The 19525-nt window shown below is 41.8% G+C and overlaps 2 protein-coding genes across 19 annotated transcripts in view; both read right to left on the bottom strand.

The window, feature by feature from the left end:
* Positions 1 to 16131, bottom strand: part of BBX (BBX high mobility group box domain containing) — a 258518-nt gene extending 242387 nt beyond the window's left edge. For 4 of the 18 annotated variants that reach the window (XM_014853213.3, XM_014853218.3, XM_070508709.1 and 1 more), the window contains exons 1-2: positions 15935 to 16131; positions 12721 to 12791 (exon numbers count right to left, since the gene is read on the bottom strand). The gene's annotated coding sequence lies outside the window, so the exon portion shown is untranslated. Of the gene's footprint in view, positions 1 to 12720; positions 12792 to 14507; positions 14818 to 14878; positions 15096 to 15201; positions 15349 to 15428; positions 15637 to 15934 lie in introns of those variants that run through there. The other 14 variants (XM_070508703.1, XM_070508702.1, XM_070508701.1 and 11 more) reach the window with 10 other exon arrangements.
* The window catches only part of LOC139045210 (basic proline-rich protein-like), a 79639-nt gene continuing 75279 nt past the window's right edge, over positions 15166 to 19525 (bottom strand). Inside the window, exons 4-5 of the mRNA XM_070508527.1 lie at positions 15935 to 15999; positions 15166 to 15852 (exon numbers count right to left, since the gene is read on the bottom strand). Of these exons, the coding sequence (XP_070364628.1) occupies positions 15166 to 15852; positions 15935 to 15999 (752 nt within the window). The remainder of the gene's footprint in view (positions 15853 to 15934; positions 16000 to 19525) is intronic.

Genomic DNA, 19525 nt, shown 5'->3' with positions numbered 1-19525 from the left:
GAAAATATTAGAATTTTTCTTTATATTCAATTTATCTATCTTTTTTATTTCTAAGCTATTTATACTTTATTAAGTACATAATATATTAATAGCCCAGTATATGTTAATTATAAATAAATGTACACATATTGAGGATACATGCTCAAATTCTTTTACTGAGGGGGACAGCATTTAAAAAGTCTGGAGGACATGGGCTTGGCTGATGACACATCTGGAGTGAACTGGTTGGCCCAGGTGGGGTTAGCCTGGAATGCCCACTAGATTCATTTTCTGCCTGATGGATTCAAGTCAGCATTTTGCAAGGATGCCTAAACATTTAGCTATACAACTAAAGTTCAGGGCCATCCCAATTTCCCTTCCCTAATCATCTCCTATTGCCCTATACTCACCATTCCTGAGCCCCATGGAGATTACAGCATCTCTACTTTCTATTCCACATTTGACATATGTGTGTCATTACTATACTAGAAACATCCTGAGGCCAGAGCCATTATTTTTTTATTCTGCAAGCCCCAGAATTCCTAATCCAGCTTTAAATATTATGGGTACTCAATAAACACGTAACATAAAATAATGACGATTCAATATATGGAACGCAGAATTACCAAAAAGGTATTATTTGCTCTACCAAAAATTCATAAAATGATTAGTACTGTATTCCTTTACGCAGCTCCCTGACGTGTACCTAATACAGGGAGCTGGGAATAGTAAAACTTGAATCTGTAAAATCAGTAACCACTGCAAGTCAGAGATCAATTAGAAATGCAAACGAAGCATTCTGAAATCATAATTTGTCCATAAGAATATACAAATAGTTAATTTTGAAAAACAAATTAAGTCAAAACTTTTCAGGAAAACATCTTTAATGAAGAAAAGTACCGATCATCCTAATTCTTAAGACCTATATATTAAAGGCCAGCTAGATGTATTTGAAATATATGTCAGGAATGACATTTACGGTCACATTAAAAAGACAAATTAAAGAAAAGGAAATTCACTTCCTAACAACTGAACCCTGATCACAATTCCTTATGCAGTAAACTCACCGCTGTGTGTGTGAGGTCCTCACATGAGGAGCTGTGTCAACCTGTGATCCCATTCCTCAAGACCTTTCAAGGCACAGAAAACCTGTGTATGGATTTGCATTATTCATGCAGAGACTATACGTAGAAAATTGTTAAAATAAAACAAAACCCTGGCCTTACAAGAAATCTGAACATGTTCTCTGTGACTACGAAGAATGTATAGCACCAAATAAGATGAGAACATATGTCCATATACAAAACTTAGAAAGAAGTTCATTATTATGAGAATTGGTAAATAATGAGACCCGAATAGCCATACCTCCACAATGTCAAACAGCCCCAAGACAGAATGGGAGACTCCCGAGTTATTATTCTGTGTGTCTCTGTTCCTCTTCACTGCTTTAATGTAAACATTAGGGTCATTATCAATGTTGCGAGCTTATGAAGAAATATTTTCCCAGATCAGCTGCTTCTTTATGATTTCGCTTATGAATGTTATTTGTTTGTTATTACAGCACCCAGGGTTGGCATCTGGAACATTGAGCACAACATTTTAGAAACAAAGTTGTAATCTAAACTGGGCTGCTATCCAGAAATGACCCGTCAAAAGAGGGCCACAAATAAAACTGGGTGAAAATGCATACATTGAGAGGGGTAATAAACACAAAAGTCACGATGAAAAGAAGCGACACTGAAGGTTTGATGGAGTCAAGGGGGACTCCCAAGGCCAGGCCTGGGTCCCTAAGCATAAAGGGGAGGAGCACCCCCTCGGGGGCCTTCACAGCTGCAGCTGTAAACACGGGCGGAAAACATCCTGGAAAACCACCTGATGGAAGCACTGGGCATAATTTCTCATCTCCAATCTCTCATGGATAGAAAGCACATTTTCACCTCTTTAGCATTTCATTTTGTGTTTAACATTTAGGCAAGAGAGCTCACTAATATACTTCTAATTAGTACGATTTAAGTAAAAGTAAGTGTTAGCTGGAAGCAGTTTATAATAGTTTTATTGGTATGTGTCTTGACGTCTAGTTCAAACTTATTCTATCAGTGTGCTTTTAACAGGATTTGGTCTATGTCGAATCCTCAAACACTTCTGTGCACTTCAAAAGTCTAGTCATTATAGAATGTGATATTAACAGCAATAAATATGAAAGGAAAAATAAATAAAGTCTAAACACTTGACTGAAACATAACTTTCTAATACAAATTGAAAGCTTTACCAAAAAAAAAAAGTCATAGGCCTTTTACCAAAAGGTAAAAGAATGTACTAACATTTAAATAAAAACCAAATGCAGGTTAGAAGCCTAATTTATAAAATCCACTTTAGTGCTTGGGCCAAATTAGTTTTACAACCCTAATGACAATTAGGACAAACACAGTGCCACAGCAAGAACTCCCCCCATAGTTCAACGTCCCGATCCTACATAGGAATTAGGCAGTTTTTCAGTGGTATTTACTCAGGACTATTTTATGCCATATCTATTAGAACAGTTAACACAGAATAACTCATACGATAGATATTTACATCTCCTGGACTTTTCCAGCCAGTAGAACACGTTTGCTTTAAGGACAATGACTGTTCCATATTCATCTTTATATCTTCAAAGTATAAGTCAGCATCAATACACTGTACTCAATCTGTGAAGGTTGAATTAAACTGATAATAGTTTTTGCTACCTGAATCTCACCAACACTTGATCAAATTATTTAATGTGCAAAATGTTCTCTGAACATGACTCAAGAAAATAAGTTGAGGGGCTGGCCCAGCGGTGCAGCAGTTAAGTTTGCATGTTCCGATTTAGCACCCCAGGGTTCACCGGTTCAGATCCCGGGTGCAGACCTACGCACTGCTTACCAAGCCATGCTGTAGCAGGCATCCCACATATAAAGCAGAGGAAGATGGGCACGGATGTTAGCTCAGAGGCAATCTTCCTCAGCAAAAAAGAGGAGGATTGACAGCGGATGTTAGCTCAGGGCTAATCTTCCTCAAAAAAAAAAAAAAGAGAGAAAATAAGTTGAAAGAAAGGTGTCAAATGGCATAAAAGTTATTCAGTTTACAAACCTACTTGAATGAGAACAATATGGAAGTGATTTATTCGGGCGAGATGAAATACAAGAAACGGAAGCTCAACATCTTTGTTAAAATATCATGCAGCTAACACAATCCAAGAGCACACCCTTAATAAGATTATCATCCACAAAAGCTACTTTGCCAAAATAGATAAATACCCTATTTACACATTTCATGGATCAGGGAAAAAGAAAAGCCATTAAAAAAAACCAACAACAAAGAATGACAAACTTTTTATCTTCTATACATGAATGAGGCTCTGATTTTGCCGAATTTGCAAAAATAAAGATTTAATTTCAGATAAATAGGGCTCTTAGTACAAAAAAGTCACTTTGTATTTTCTAAATGATTTTCTACTTGTATACAAATGTATGCTCTATAAAATCTCTTCTACTTATCACAGTAGAAATAAGTTTCCTAGGTAAAACAAATCAAAAGTACCCAGAAACCACTTCAAAAACTGGTAAGTTTGACTGATCCTATGCCTAATTCATGTTTGACCACCAGACACTCTGAAATGAAGTCCATGAATCTACTTATTAATTTTCCACTAACAGTGAATTTCTTTGCAAAGCAAATGTCAAAAAACTATTTTATAACATTATCCACATTATACTGGGAAATTCCTTTCGTAAAATATATTCACTGAGTAAGTATTAAAAAGTATCAGAGTAAAGGCATATTCAGAATATTCAGCTGGGAAAACTCAAGCCTTCATGAAAGAACGAATGATTTTTACTGATGTACCAGAGGAATAAACAAATAGTAAAAACAGTAACTGTTGTTACTAAACATTTCTACATTAGATACACCAACTAGGAAGAAAGTTCACTAAACGTCAATTTATAAACTAAGCTTGGGGCTGGCTCAGTCTTGACTGTGACCTCCCTGATGAAAACTGACCAGAGTCCCCAGCTCAGAGACCTTCTCATCCACCTCCTGTAAGCCTGGTAGAGACCAGCAGTCTAGCCCCATGACTCCAAAATGAAGGGGATTTCTCTTCCAAGAGGAAAAAAAAAAAAAACTGAGGGGAATACTTGGCTGAAAGTTGCCCCCAACCTTTCATTCTAACCTCTTGAAATGTGGCCCTAAAGACAGGTAAATACAGAAAAAGCCCAAGAGACTGGGGCACGGCAGACAGGTGTCCTAAGCCTGGCACAGTCACGTGCTACCTGTGTGACCTCAGACAACTCACTACACCTAGGACTGAGCTTCCTCATCATTGAAATAGGGTGACCTCTCATCAGAAAGGTGTTGTGAAAAATAAAGTAGTAAAAATAAAACTTGAGCTTCATAAGGAGGTCCTCAGTCGAAATTATCTTTCTCCCTTCCTCCCAGAGTAAAATACTATTTGAGAAACTCTTCTAAAAACCGCTTTCAACTTTCCCTTAAACACAAATGAACCAGTGTAGCCATTCTATCACCGTAAGACACAAAACGGCTGGATAAGGAGTTTACTTCAACTTATTTCATAAAAACAACAAGCGACTTTGCTTCACATAGCCCTGCTCAAGGCTCCTCGTAATCCCCTCTGAAATCCCCTCTGAAATCCTCCTCTATACACGGGGAACTGTGCAAGTCTCAAACTCACAGACAACAACTCTATTATATGAGTAACGATACATACTAAAAGAACTCAAAAACTGCAAACGAATCTTTAAAATCAAATGATGGTAAAAAAAAAAAGTTCAACTCCACATTCCCATTCTTACACATTTGTAAGCAGTATTACAGATGCACATTAGTGAATACAATAAGCGGAGAGAGAAAAAAGATAGGATAGAGGAAAGAGGGGAAGAGAAGGGAGAGGAAGGAAGAAAGAAAGGAGAGAAAAGAGGAAGAAAGGAAGGAGGGAGAGAGGGGAAGGAAAGAAAAAAATGATAACTTCAGTAACTCGGAAGATAATCACAATTTGACAGCTGGATGTGAGAATTATTTTCTCATTTTGTTCCATGCTCCAGCACATTCCCTTTGCAGTCAACGAGAACGCCACACTTGGGTGAGTTTTGAGAGGTGCACCAAAAGCTGAAAAACAACTCAGCATTTTTTAATATTAAAAGAATCAGCATTGCTAATAAGACACCCTCTGAATTACTCAGTCTGTGGCTTTCCTACACCAAAGGATGTAGTTGTATCAATAAGTAATAAAAAAATAAACGGTTTCTTTAGCCATTAACAATTTCAGTGTACACCAAATGAAGACTGATTTAAGTATTGCAACGATAACGACAGATCCAATCAGCTATTGCCTTATTCCTAGAGTCATACAGACTCTGCCTCACATCACCCTTTTCATCTTTCTATAGTGGTTTTACAGGAAATTAAAAGTACAAAGCCAAGATCTTCACTTGGTCTTCCAAAGGTAATTACTGAAAATAAAGGTACCTAGAACCTCTATAAAACAATACAACTCAAAAAACATTCTCACCTGAGCGTAGACTAAATTTGCAGAAAACACTTTCTATTTTTTCTTTTCGGATAGAAGGAAAGAAAGGTGTAAGTGGCAATCAATAAAATAAAGGAAATATAACCCCTTCATGAAATCTCTCATAACAGTAAATCATAATGAAAGTACCTTAAACTTTGTTCACTATTATAAAAGAAACATCCACCATGGCAGAAGTTTCATATGTTATGCAGATTTCAGTGTATGTTTGTTTGTTTAATAAAACTAACTACAACGACAGAAAAGGAACCAAAACGTCAAAATGGATATATGAGGTTCAGCTAATGGGGGTGTGAGTGTAAGCTTTCCTTATTCAGGAGCCTTTCCCCCTGCTCAACCTAGCGGGTAAAAACGCTATTAATTACTACCATTTGCTTACCTGACTTGAGAACCTCTGACGCCTTCCACCCTTATATCTGAAGCCACAGCGTTTCAACAGACAGTTTGACTGAGTTAATATGTAATGTAAGGAAAAGGACTTGCCAGCTTGCAGCGAAATCAAAATGTTCAGATGATCAGTGATCAAATTAGCAAACGGATTTTCATCGAGTTAAATGGGTAGGAATATCAGACAATTTCACTCTGCAGACTAAGGAAGTTAACACAATAGGACCACAATCGCATATCTGCAACCCTTAGGTCCAGGTATGCTTCAGATTTTTAAGGGTTTTAAAAAGGTCAAAAGGGCATATAGCAAATATTATGTAACATTCCTAGCTAGAGCTAGGAGACCACCTCATAATCAAACATATTACTATCTCTACAGCAAAATATGTGAATATTCTTTCTAAGTGGGCTTTAAAACTACTTTAAATAGGCCCCTAACAGTTTGGGTCAGGTTTTGCCACCAAACGAATTTTGATGCCAAACTTCCGGAGGAAAAGAAAGCTTTTAGCTTTTCAGAGACTTTTTAAATAAAGGCTTGTGAATATATATCTGATTCCACTACAAACCAAAGCACAAAGACATTTTCAACATACAGAGAGTTTATTAATTGCTGGGAGATGAAAAAGTACGGCAAAGTAAAATTTAGCAAAGCAGAAAGACGTTCCAGGCAAATATTAACTTTAAAAATTAGGAAACGCAAAGTTATTTAATTTTAACTTATTCAGATAAATTACACGAATGTTGAGACTACCTAAAAATAAACATCGATGGTAGAGACAATGTGTATTTGAGTAAGTTAGTGCCCACCAGAACTATGTCGTCTTTGGCGCTTTCTCTGCGTTTGACCACCGGCTGCCTCTTCCCCAGCTTTTAGTTGTCACACTGTTTGAGATTTCAGGGATTTAGTGTATTTCCCATTCATCTTCTCCTTCGCTTGCCCCTCTTTTTTAAGCGCCTATTTTTTGCAATGTAATTTGTAGAGCACTGTGGATGTAACCCTTCTCAATCTTCACGCCTCGACACGGGGTAAGTTTTAACTGGTTATGAGGAGTGCCCCAAGTAATGAGCTACACACAGTTAACACACCACAGTTTATAAAGGACTCTACATGTGTGTGTACGGGTATGTTCAAGGTTTTCATTATGATTATATCATTCTTCCTAGTATTCTGATATACTTTCTTGATTGAGAAAGAAGCGGCTTTATCACACTGTGAACTACCTATGAAATCTACCGCACAATTTACCTGTCTATAACTAGGGAAATCATATCGGCCCACATGTAACCATCAGTCAGTCGCATTGCATCTTGGTAGATGAAAGTTTGAGAACTGATGCTCTTAGACATTCCAAGATGTATCAAAGTCACAGAAGAATGCCCAGGGCTGTCAACTAACCATTATGAAATAGGAAAAGAGCTGTTCTGCTGTCCTGAGCTATGTCTTTCTAAACAGGTGGGAAAATCCTTCTGCAAACGTGCGGGAGTACCGTACTTAACCGGCTTGCTTAACTGGCTTGCCTCGGCTGTTCTTTTCCTATTTCCTTCGGTAACAAATTACTTATCCAACACCTCATATCCAGCTAAAAACGCACCTGTGTTTCATACCAGGGTTTAGAGGAAACAAAAATTAAGACACAGCTTCTAAGAATTTCAAACAGGGGGAGCTGGGGTGGGGTGAGATATAACTATAAAAACATACATTGTATATTGAGTGCTGACTATGGAGAGAGGTCATTACAGACATTGTCTTGTGTAATTCTCATTCTGGTGCATGGTAAATATTAATATGCCCTTTAGCACATGCGATACTGGAAGTTTATTCTGAAGCGACAAGCTCCAAGTCCCTCAGCTAGTAAGCAATGAGGCAGCGGGAATGGAACCCAGGGCTCTCCGGCTGCAAAGCCTCTGCTCCTTCTACTACCCTCGCTACTCCGGGAACAGCTGCAGAGCATGACGAGGGCCCTCTCAGTATTGCAAACCTGCGGACTGACACAGTGAAGAATCCTGAAGCTGGAGGAGACCTCAGCAAGGCACTCTCAACTCTACATTCAGCGCATGACTCCCATTCAACCTTGAGCCATCTGTCCTTCACACCAGTGTCTCTCCAAGTGTGTCAGAGGACCTCGAACCTGCTTCAGAACCACCCCAGTCCTAGTTAAAATGCAGATTCCTGGGCTCTACCCCAGACACACTGATTCCGAAGATCTGGGGATGCAGCCTGGGGACCTTCATTTTTAGCAAGCACTCCAGGTTGGTGTTTTTCAAACTGTCAGTCATAAAATCAACTTAGTGAAGGACACCCTCTATTCTGTTTTTAATAAAATAGTTTGAAACAGATCAGATTTATAAAGATGAGATAGGAATAGAAAATACCAGACAGCATTGCTCTCAGTACTGTTTCAGGAAACTTTTGTTTCAGTTTTCATATGGGGATCACGATATAAAAAGTACTTCTTACCATACATCTCAGTCGAAAACATCTGAGAAACATAGCTGCTGTAAACAACTTTTATCCTTGTTCTTATTTCCCCTTTAAAAAGTTTTCAGGGGCAAGTCCCGGTGGCCTAGTGGTTAAGTTTGGCAAACTCCACTTCAGCGGCCTGGGTTCAGGTCCCGGGCATGGACCTACACCACTCATTTGTCAGTGGCCATGCTGTGGCAGCAGCTCACATACAAAAAGAAGAAGACTGTCAACAGATGTTAGCTCAGGCAAATCTTCCTCAGGGAAAAAAAAAAACCTCACAAAATTGCTAGCAGAGCGAGAGTCAATACTGGACAAAAACAGATTCTCCACTTGCTCCAATCTGCTCTCCTCAAAAGTCTAGGATGATATGAAGTGATTAAGTCATTTAAAATAAGTTATTGATCTTTTATTTATCCCCTTCACAAAAATCCAAACTTCTATGTCTTTTTTAGGATCTCAAGCATTCCATTCCAGGAGCTTCTGTTTCATTCTCTGATCTTTTCACCCAAGGGCCATGTTTAACTACCGGTTTAATTATTTAATCAACATTCTATGAATTTTTTTATTTTTCTAAGATTTCATAAAATCCAATTCATTCTTACTAATTTTTACCTTGTATTTCATACAACCTGCTCACTACCTGAAGTTATTTCACTATCTAGATTTTTGAACCAACTCACATATTTTCACTTACTAAGTTTACATTTTGGTAGGTGTGTCAATGCTTCCCGCTCTATATTTAATCCCTTAAGTCTTTCATTCCGTTGGTCTCTCATTCCCTCTCTATTTATATACATTTTTAGAGAGAATTCTTTATTGCTTGCCTCCTTTTGCATTTCCATTGTGTGATTGGTACTTACTTCAATCCTCACGTTATCTTTTTCTTTCAAAGAAAAAAAAAAGAAAACAATCCCCATTAATACATGAGGATTTTCTGGGGATGTCTTTACAGTTTTAAAATGACGTCCAGGTGTTTCAAGGAACTGTCATTGCCTCTTAGGGATAAAATGAACACACATGAATACTGACTGAAGCTGTTCTCAAAAAGTGCTTCCCTCAAGTCCGTCTTAAAACATAGAAATCGCTACAATTCGACTCCGTATGTGCTGACTGCCCTTGAGCCGGTACAAACCCACTGAATGATTACAGTCACAGAATCTTCAAGCTGGAAGCAGCTTCACTCAGCCCTTAGCCTTAGTCCTTACTACCTTCAGAGCAGTGCTTGTCCAAGTGCAGCCGGAGGACTGCCTGCATCCGACTTACCTGGGGCACTCGATAAAAACAAAGGCGTGAAATTACAATGTTTCTATAATGTGGGTTTGTTTTTATTTCACAGGGAGAGGAGGGAAGCTGACTAAAACTATAGGAGAGACACCCCTCAGACCTACTGTAAAAGGTACCCACAGTGGTGGATTGTTAAAACACATAGTGGACTTCAAACTACAAGTTCAAGAAGCGTCATCTTCTTAAGCTAAGCACCTGCTTAAGTTTAAATCTTAAAATACAGGTATGCCACACTTGTGGTGATGCAACATGTCAATATCAATTGCCTAAATTTAGTAAGTTAGTGCACTTAAAAACCACAATTTTAAACATTCTCTGCACTTTTCTAAGACACTAATAATGTCGAGGATTTCCTTCAGCACAGCAAAAACAGGCACCTCTGTAACGAGACTACTTTCAAAAAGTTTTTTTTCATAGGGTTGAGCCATGAAGTCTTTATTACTTCTATTAAAGATTTCTAATATAAAAGTAATCGATAGTCATGGTAAGATTCAGTTACAAATATGGTCCCTTGCTTTACCAGTCTCTTCACGAAACGTAGGAAAACGTAAACTGTACTTGTGCTGGCTGATGATTAATAATTAAAATTATGTTTGTAATTTTACTGAAAAATGCGGCTTTATAAATACTTTAGCTGCTGAGTTAGATTTTCATGAGTTACACCACATTATTTTGAGAGTTGTTCCTTTTTTACTACAAATGAAAAACCTTATCAATTACATAGCTACTTACAGCACAAGCAAACCATAATGATATGTTCATCCTACTTTCACTCAAAGCTATGTTCTAAATTCAACGTCTAAACAAATCTCCTCTGTTTCAATGGATTAAGTATAAAGCTCACGTCTATAAAGTCAAAGGTGGCATACACTTTCCAAGCGGTATAGCAGAGCTACACGTATGTGAAAAGCAGAGCTATCTCACAAACTCTGAAACCTGGAACTTTAACTTGGATACAAAGATCAAGATGGATTAAAAAACAGAAAGAAGTCAAAACTGCAAATTTTTGTTAAAATCTAAGTCTCTAGTGGAAGATTCTTCCTAAGACTGCCAGAGTACCTCCAAAGATGGAGCACTAAGAAACAACATAGAGGAACCCTCTTTTCAATAGCTAGCACTAAACGTGAAATGCAAATCAAGACTTCAGTTTCACAACTTAACACAGATATGCAGAATAATAAAATGGGAAGTTTGGAAACTCTTGGCAATGCAGAAGCAAAACCTTTATCTAAATTCTTATTTTGATAATTAAGCCTCAAATCTAATAAATACATTTTAGATGCAAATAACTGGCAATTCATTGTCAGTGTGACCTTTTTAGATCACTACTACGAGTTTTACACTATACCAACTACTGTGACTTCATTGACCAAGACTCTTCTTTAAAATGTTGTTTTATTGAAGCAGTCATTTGACATCTCAAAGAAATGCAGGAGCTGATCACATCGCTGTTATTCAGGAAATTACTGATTACCACTTTAAATTTTGAATTGGTCAAATATATTTCCATGGGGAAAGAGCTAACATTAAAAGTTTGCTCCAGCGAACAAAATAATGTGCCTCACATGTATAAATGTGGCGTTCCTTAGTAATCAGGAATGCATTTTGAAGACTCTTGCCATATGTTCAAAAATGAAAAACTTCTCTTGCAAACAAGCTTAAAAAAAAAAATCAAAGACACTGAAATCCACATATTTTGGTGGGCACTAAATTCATCTTACAGAACCATCTCATTTTGACCGCTCCAATTGGCCTGTTACAGATGTGACATGTCAGGAAGTTCTCTTGACTGTCTGAAATAATGGAATATTTACATTCCATAAAAAATGTTAGACACAGAGCTTATATTTTAAATCATCTAAGGTTCTCAGCAATGTCAAAGTATATTTTACTACCAAATGGAACTGCCAGAAAGCCCTGGTCCTCAAAGGTTAAGTTGTCTTAATACTAAGACAACCTTTTAGTAAGGTACACAATATCCCAGCAAGCCAGGAAACAAAACAGGCAAGGTCCCTTTTCTTCTTCTTTTATGGAAAACTGAGTTCAAGTCCACTTTCATTCACAAAATATAATCTCCATGTCCTTGATGATAACATTCAAAGCATGACAAGCGATTTACACAATTCAGTACAACCCGGGTTTTTTTTTTAAATATCAGCAACTTGAGCGTACCTGAGGTGCTCCTGACAATGGAGGGGCAACACTGCAAGTTGGTTTCTGCAGTCTGGGCTCACCGTGCTGCTTTCCAATGTTCTAGAAACCCTCCATTTTCACCTAGACTGTTACTTCTCACAAACAAACTTTTCAAGCACTTGCTGTCCCACACATCATTTCACCGATTTTTCCATGGGGGGGGGCATATATCTGAAAAAGGCACTGAACGGATTTCAAAGTCGCTGTTTATTATATACACAGGCTGTTAAATGTACTCAATTTCTCCAAATACATAAATTTTGAAGGAAATTATGATCAATTTGGACAGTTATTTGCCTTTTGAATCAAGCTGGTACACTAAATGCTACATTTACTATACCGCCCAGGCCACCTGTCCCCACCACCAAAGTAACAGTCACAAACAGCACACGTCACCCAAGAAAGGGCACCTAGGAAAGAGTAAGCAAATGTCAGTCACCATAACTCGAGAGGCTTTCTGCACAATGCCTCCTTGGGTTTTTAATAATTCTTTTCCCACTTAAGCTGCAACCTTTCTACAATATTATCTCACATTAAATTTCCTAGGCCTTCAACTCTGTGTAAAATTTCATTATCAATTAAAATGCCTATTTGAAAATAAGTTTTCAAATGACACTTACTTGCAGATAAACATGAAATGAACATTTAAACTACCTTAAGATAATAACAGCAGCCGAATTCTAACTACTAAGAATCATAAGTTGACTTCTACTGTGGGAAACTCAGGGAGACAAGCTCTCTGGGATGTTGCAACCCCAGTAACGCATCTTCTTCTGTGAACAGTAAGGACTTTACGTTATTACTAACAATTAGCCAGCTTCGCTGGATGAAAAGTCAGCATACTCACCCAGGAAGGCAAATGGAAAGTACACGGGGAGCAAGATGAACTGCGTGCAGCCTTTGTCATATGATAGCGACCTATAAAGTATCAAATAAAGGTACATCAGCAGTATGGTAGAGCTTTACAATAGAGTCCCAACTCCTGCAACATCTATGAAGGAAGAACCCCGAAACCCAGGAGTCCAGCTCCTCACCAACACTTCCCCTCTCTCCGCCCCCACTCCCACGTGTGAAATGTGGGGGCAATAGAGGCACAGATCCCGGTATTCAAAGGGCAGAGGCTGAGGGCAGCCCCGCTGGCATTCCGGGGTGTCTCCAGTACCCTCGCTTCCTACTCCCCGTATGTACAAAGCAAAAAGTTGATCCATTCTGCAAATCCAAAACCCACACCGCGATCATCCAACAACTTGCACAAGTGATCGCCACCCCCAGGACAAATACACCAGCCACCAAATCATAGCAATGGAAAGACAGCCCGAGCCTCCGCCGTGCCCAGGAGCCGGCTGGAGGGAGCACGGCGCCGGCAGCGGGTCCAGGTAGCACAGCCCTCAGCCTTGCAGACCTGGGCGGCCACAGCCGTCGCCCAAACGCCCGGCCCCTGGCACAAACCCGAGATTGGAGATCGGAATCGAGCGGGGAAACACATTCGCCAGAGCCCCCGGTGGCAAGTGCAGGGCCACCAGGTCTCGGAGGTTGGGGTGGGGGGAGCTGGGAAACGGAGAGGGAGGACGGGAGCGAGGATCCCACCCCGGCTTTGTTGCTGGTCACCATCAAGTTTGCATCTTAGTACAAAATGTCGATCTTAAAGGCTGACAAGACAGAGGCAGAGGGAGAAAGAGAAAGGGAATAGAGTCCATCTTGCTTTGGGGAAGAGGGGGGAGAAAAAAATGAAGTGCAAATCCCACACTCCAGGCGTAAAAGTCTGCTCAACACCTTTCCATAACGGAGGAGCAACGAGGAGGGTGTCCCCGTCCCCGTGCCCGCTCGAACTGGCGGCGATCTGGGCAGAAAACGCCTCGCTCTCCTCCTCTTCCTCCTCCTTCCCCTCCTCCTCCTCCTCCTCCCTCTCCTCCTCCCGCGGGCCCCGGCGAAGATCCCGCCGCCACCGCCGCTGCCTCCGCTGCCCCCCGGGGAGGCACCGCCGCCCGGCCGGGCGCTGCCATTCCGGGCTTGGACCGCGCGGCGCGCGTGGGGCCGGGCGCGGGGTGGCCGCGCGGGGACGTCCGCGCCGGGGACCCCCGCGCCCCCTGGCCGCGCACTGGCTACAAAAGTCGCGCGAGCAGAGGTGGTGGCGGCGCGCGGTAGAGGGGGCGCGCGTGGGGGCTCCCACGCCGCGAGTGGGCAACCCCAGGGGATGGCGAGGAGCGCCCCTCCCCGCGCGGGGAAAGTACCCCAGTCCCCGGCAGCCCGGCGTCCGCGGCCGGGAGACGAGAACTGGACGTGTCATTAGCAGGACAGGCAATGGTTTCAAAGCCCCAGGCCAATGACCATTAGCAGAGGCAGAGCTCGCTCCGTCCCCATCCCCCACAACCTCCACCCACCTTCCCCTTCGTAACCCCCCCCACCTCCACCCCACCTCGCGAAACTTTTCAACAAGATCCACCTGGACTAATTTGTCCTCAGACAGTTAAAATATTGACTAGACCCTACACACCGGAGGGAAGGGGAATGCACGCTTTATTTTCCTTTCTACAGAAAGGAAAGCAAAAAATAGCTTCTCTCTCCGTCTCTCCCTCTCCCCCCCCCCTCTGTCGTACATGTTGTGTCTTAGCTTTTTGCATCGTTTCGTTTTACCTTCCTCATTTAGCAGAAATGATCGCGGCTATTTCACACACAAACGTGTTCCAGATTCTTGGATTCAGGGTCCTTGTAAATTACAGGACTCGGGTTTGGTCTCAGTTACGTTAAGTTTCATACAATACCAAAAAATAAAAAAAATAATAATAAATTTCTGAGGGTGAGCGAGCGAGACGAGGTGGAGGAGGAAAAGAAACCTCGAGTCTGATTTCTGTAATTTACTAGCGACCCGGATCGCAGCAAATAACAGTGTAACATGAGTGTGGCTTAAGAGGGCTGGGAAGCTCTTTCTAGAGGCATCGACCCCATCCCCGGATAAAGGATCTGCAAGTTTTCTGTCATCGCGACCATGCAATGCCATAACTTACCTTCAGAAATAAGACTTTAAACAGACGAGGCCTTCCTCCTCCCCTCCACCACCACCCCCAGCCTTGCTCTCTCCACCTTAAACTTATTGACACAACATAATCCCACATTCAAGCAAAATCCTGACACAGCCTCCCTCCTCCTCTTCCCCCTCCTCTCTCTTCCCTCCCGTTCTCTCTCTCCCTCTCCCTCGTTCTCCCCCCCCCCCCCCCCCCCCCCGCTTTCCCTCCCTCTCCTCTCTCCCCTTCTCCCTCGCCCTCTTCCCCCTCTCCCCCATTCTTCCTCCCGGCTACTCTGGCACTAAAACAGCACTTTCTCTACTCGCCGCGCATTCGCTTCGGGGTGGGGGGTGAGAGGGCACCGATCTGCGGGGCCGGAACACCCCAAGCCCAACTCTCCCGATGGACGAGCCCCTGGGCTGCTGTTCCCGGTCACCGACGCACACGAACGTTCCATAAATCCACGGAGGGCTGGCTCCTCGTACCTTCCTCCCCTGCCCCTGCTCCCCAGGCCCCACCTCCCCGGCAGCCAGACCAGGCTGGCTCCACGTACTTTCGCCGCGATGAAGTTTGGGGCTCCCCGGGCGGCCTGGAGGCGCCGGCGGCGTGAGGCTCTGTTGTTGTTTTCCTCGGGCTGCCCCTGCCCGCGCCCCGGCGCCCGTGCCCCTCTCGGGCGGCGCTGCCTGCGCGCCGAGAGGTGCTGCCTGCAAACGCAGCCTGGCACCGGCTGGCCTACTACTCCCCGCCGGCCCCCGGCTCCCGCCCGCCGGGCACTGCCTCCGCGCCCCCCGCCCCCGCCGGCGCGGCCGCGCGACCCTCGCCCGCGACCTCTCCCGACCCAAAGTTTTGGCGGAGGGGGAAAGTGCCCGGGGAGCGGCCGGCCGGCGGCGGCTCGGCGCGCGGGGGTCCCCTCCGTCTTCCTCAAGTCCACCCAGCCGGCTGCCGCCGCCGCTGCTCCTGCCGCGGAGTCCTTGGGGCTGCAGCCGGCGGCTCGCAAGTGAGTAGGAAAACAGAAAGTGCGGGGCGAGCGCCCGGGGAGGGCTGCGGCCGGGGGCTTACCTCGCGGGCTCGCCGGGCGCGAGGGCGTGTGTGTGGCTCGCCCTCGGCGGCCAGTCGGGGCTGCTCTATGGGAAAGTGGCGAGGAGCTCGCGGAGCCGCTCTGCCTCCGCTCCACTGTACACTGCTCCACATACAGTACATGCAACCCCGAGAGCCTGAAAACACTCATTTTATATAAGGCAGCCTGCCATTGGCCCGCGCGCTGACGGACGGCCCGCGCGGCCAACCAGGAGGCCCGTTACACCCAAACACACGCACACATACACACATTTTACAGAGACACACAAAGATCATCACATTTTCTATTTTCTAATGTTCGGGACCTGTAGACAGTAGGAGAGGACAGGTAGAGAGGCCCAGCGGAGTGGGTTTAGGGGAAAAAAACCTGTCTGCACCAAGTTGCAAGGCTTGAAACGGGCATCTTTTGGACTTGGGAGGGTTATAGTAATGAACTACAACTCCACTGGATATGGAAGTGAGGGGGTTTTTTAATCGCTGCCGTGTGGTGCCCCATGAAGAGGCGTGCATTGTGTTGTGATTTTACAGCCTGACTTGGCTAACAAGTGGCCGAGAATGGCTTTTATCAGCTTGGATTTCTTTTGTCAATGGGTTACTATCACATAGGCCAAAATAGTGCCAGATAAGTTTATTAGGACTATCATGCATTGAGGTTGTTAATGCCTCATCCGTAGGTGAATTCAGAAAAATTAATACGACGATACACAGAAACAAAGATAAACATTTTACTGAAATAGCCGATCTACTTTTAGCTGGTCAGAGGACTGCAAATCACCTAGGTGGGCATGCAAACAGTGCTGTTAGGTAGCACGAGTCACGGAAGATTGGCTGTTGACCCTTTCCCTTAAAAATAGACCTTTTGAGTCAATATATGCAAGATTTACATTTTGCATTTTATATGTGATATTGACTTCACTCGCTTCATGTCAGATGTGACCATCACGTGTTGGGCGACTTTTGGAGATGGTGAACCCAAGGGCTGTTCTGTCTGAATTTTTTTCTGTGATGTGTCTTTGGCAGGTTGTATTTGACTGTCCTATATAAACAAGTCAACAGGTTGCTGGGGAAAAGCTATAGCTGAAAATTAAGAGAAATAAATTCTAGACCCAACTTTTAAACTAATTGAACAATCTTGAGGCTCTTTAATCCTCAGAGTTGATTTTGGGTTTTGTTTTCATTTTTTCTTTCAAGATTAAAACAAGAAGCTTCCTCCAGTTTCCCTTCATTAAATGTTTATCCAGCATCTACCAAGTGCCAGGCATTATTATAGTCCCTAGATGTTTTCTTAAGGTTCTTTCTGATGTAAGAGTCTGTGAATTATTCTTAAAACACAAACGTTTTGAGGATTAAATAACCACTATAATTTTATGGCCTGGATGCATAGCTATAAAACTTACAGGAAAGCTGAATAAGAGAACCTATTTCAAGTCCCCTCTTAGTTCCTCGATGCTATCTTAAGGTTCTTCACTCACGTTCATAATGTTATCAAATGAGTGTGTGTGTGAAAGAGTGGGAAAAAGAAACAGATAAAGAGAAAACTTAAATTGATGAAGTTTAGGAGACAAACACATAGTGGGTATTTAGAAATATGATGTTTCATTTATTCTTTTAAAGGAAAACAATTTTTTAAAGGGAAAAGTATATAAAATCACAGCATTTTAAACTAATAATATTAAAGGTTATTTAATGACGCGCTGCATTTAGTTGACTTCTGTCACCATGTTCTTTATCCACACTACACTGTTATGAGGTTGGTGCTAAGTATTATTATCTGTTTTATCCATAAGAGAAATGAGAGAGGGACAAATTATATAACCTGCTCGATCTTACATAAATGCCGGTGAAGAAGGAACTTAAACCCAGAAGTCTTAATACCCAACACAGGTTTTGGTTAACTTGACAAGTCCTTCCTTCCAAATGACAAGCTTCAGGGACAAGAGGCAGAGGGAAGAATAACCAGAAAAACTTTCTCAGGATTTTACTGTGCTCTTTTTTTGAAGAGGAAAAGAAAATCAGCACAACTTACTGTATTTAATTGCTGAGCGAAGTGTTGTGAATTACTGCTGGTATATTTATGTTACGAAACATTTAAAAAAACAGCCCACTGCTCACCCCTACCCTCAACCCCACCCATAGGAAAACGTTCTTTATTTCTTTATGGTTGCAAAGATTTTTGTTGTTGTTGAATTACGCTTAGCTCAGCAGAATTATTTAGAGCTACAGTCTTCAAACTTCTAGAACACACATTGCTATCAGTAAAATATTTGAGCGTGTGCCCTCAATATATATATTTATGTATACATTTTTAAAATGTACCACTGCGTGGATATATATTTATTATTATAAAGCGTACACTCACAAAAAAGAAGTGAAAAAGCATGAGATAAAAATAAAATTAAGAGTTTTAGTATTTTCTTCCAACACTCCCATGATACAGTCTTAGCACATGCCCAAGGGGTTTGCATTCCAGTTTGGAGATCTCTGGCAGGACAAAGTGCTGACTGACCAGGACTAATGCAAGAGAACAGAAAGAAGTGCATAGAAATTACCTGTTGCAAGTTATTACTGCTCCTGGAAAACTGGTGGGTCCACAGAGCCTTTAGATTGGGACAATGACACATTTTTTAAAACACGCATTATATATCGGTGGTGTGAGGCATCATGTGGCAGTAGAAGCCATCATTCAATATTCTTCTGCAGATGGTTTAGCAAGCGGGATCTCTGTGCCAGGCACTTGTGCCTCTCGGATTCTGGAAAAGGAAAATTGCCTGCTCCTGAAAGAAGGGCTGGAATAGATTTCCAGTCTCCAATATGACATATAGGGCCTGACCACTAAGTAAGGAAAAGAGGCTTGGGACTAAATGTAGTATTTCACCGTTAAGGAAATATGTTTTAGATTTTTTATTATCTCATTTAAAAATAAATATCAAGAAATTTTAAATGGCAGGGATGCTCAAAAATTTAAAATATGATCAGGAAAAATCATAGCTTTCATAGAGTTTGTTTAATTTTTTTTTAATTAAGATTGTGATAGTAGAGTTTGTTTAATTTTTATAATATGTGGCTATGAAGACAAAAACAACTTTTGGTTCCTGGGTAAAATGGCCTTTAGAAGGATCTATGTTTTTTCTTTCTTGTTTTCACATTTGATATCAATCACAGGTGCAGCTCACACAGTTAGCACATTTCTCCCTCTCACGGCCTTGATTGTCTGTTTTCTTAATTTTATTTTATGAGTCCTTTGTTCTAAGCCACGTAAAATAATTTGGGGAGAGTAAATTTAAATATGTGTGTAAATGTGTATGTACAAGTATATATATTGTTAAATATATGTCTATAAATAACATTTTATTTCCTTATTTATACATTACTTCTTTACACAATCCTACTCCAAATCCTGATTTCACCACAAGGTTACACTAGCCGTGTAACCTTGGAAAAGTTCCTTCGTCATTCTACGACTCAGTTTCCTTGTTTGTAAGATAGGAATAGTAAGAGTAACCACAAGTGAATTAATCCGTGTAAAATTCTTAAGCCTGAAACATACTAAACAGTCAATAAATATTCTATTTA

The sequence above is a fragment of the Equus asinus genome, chromosome 5, assembly GCF_041296235.1.
Source record: "Equus asinus isolate D_3611 breed Donkey chromosome 5, EquAss-T2T_v2, whole genome shotgun sequence".
Classification (NCBI taxonomy): Eukaryota; Metazoa; Chordata; class Mammalia; order Perissodactyla; family Equidae; genus Equus; species Equus asinus.
The sequence above is the reverse complement of the archived record's forward strand: the minus strand, read 5'-3'. Positions and strand labels throughout refer to the sequence as shown.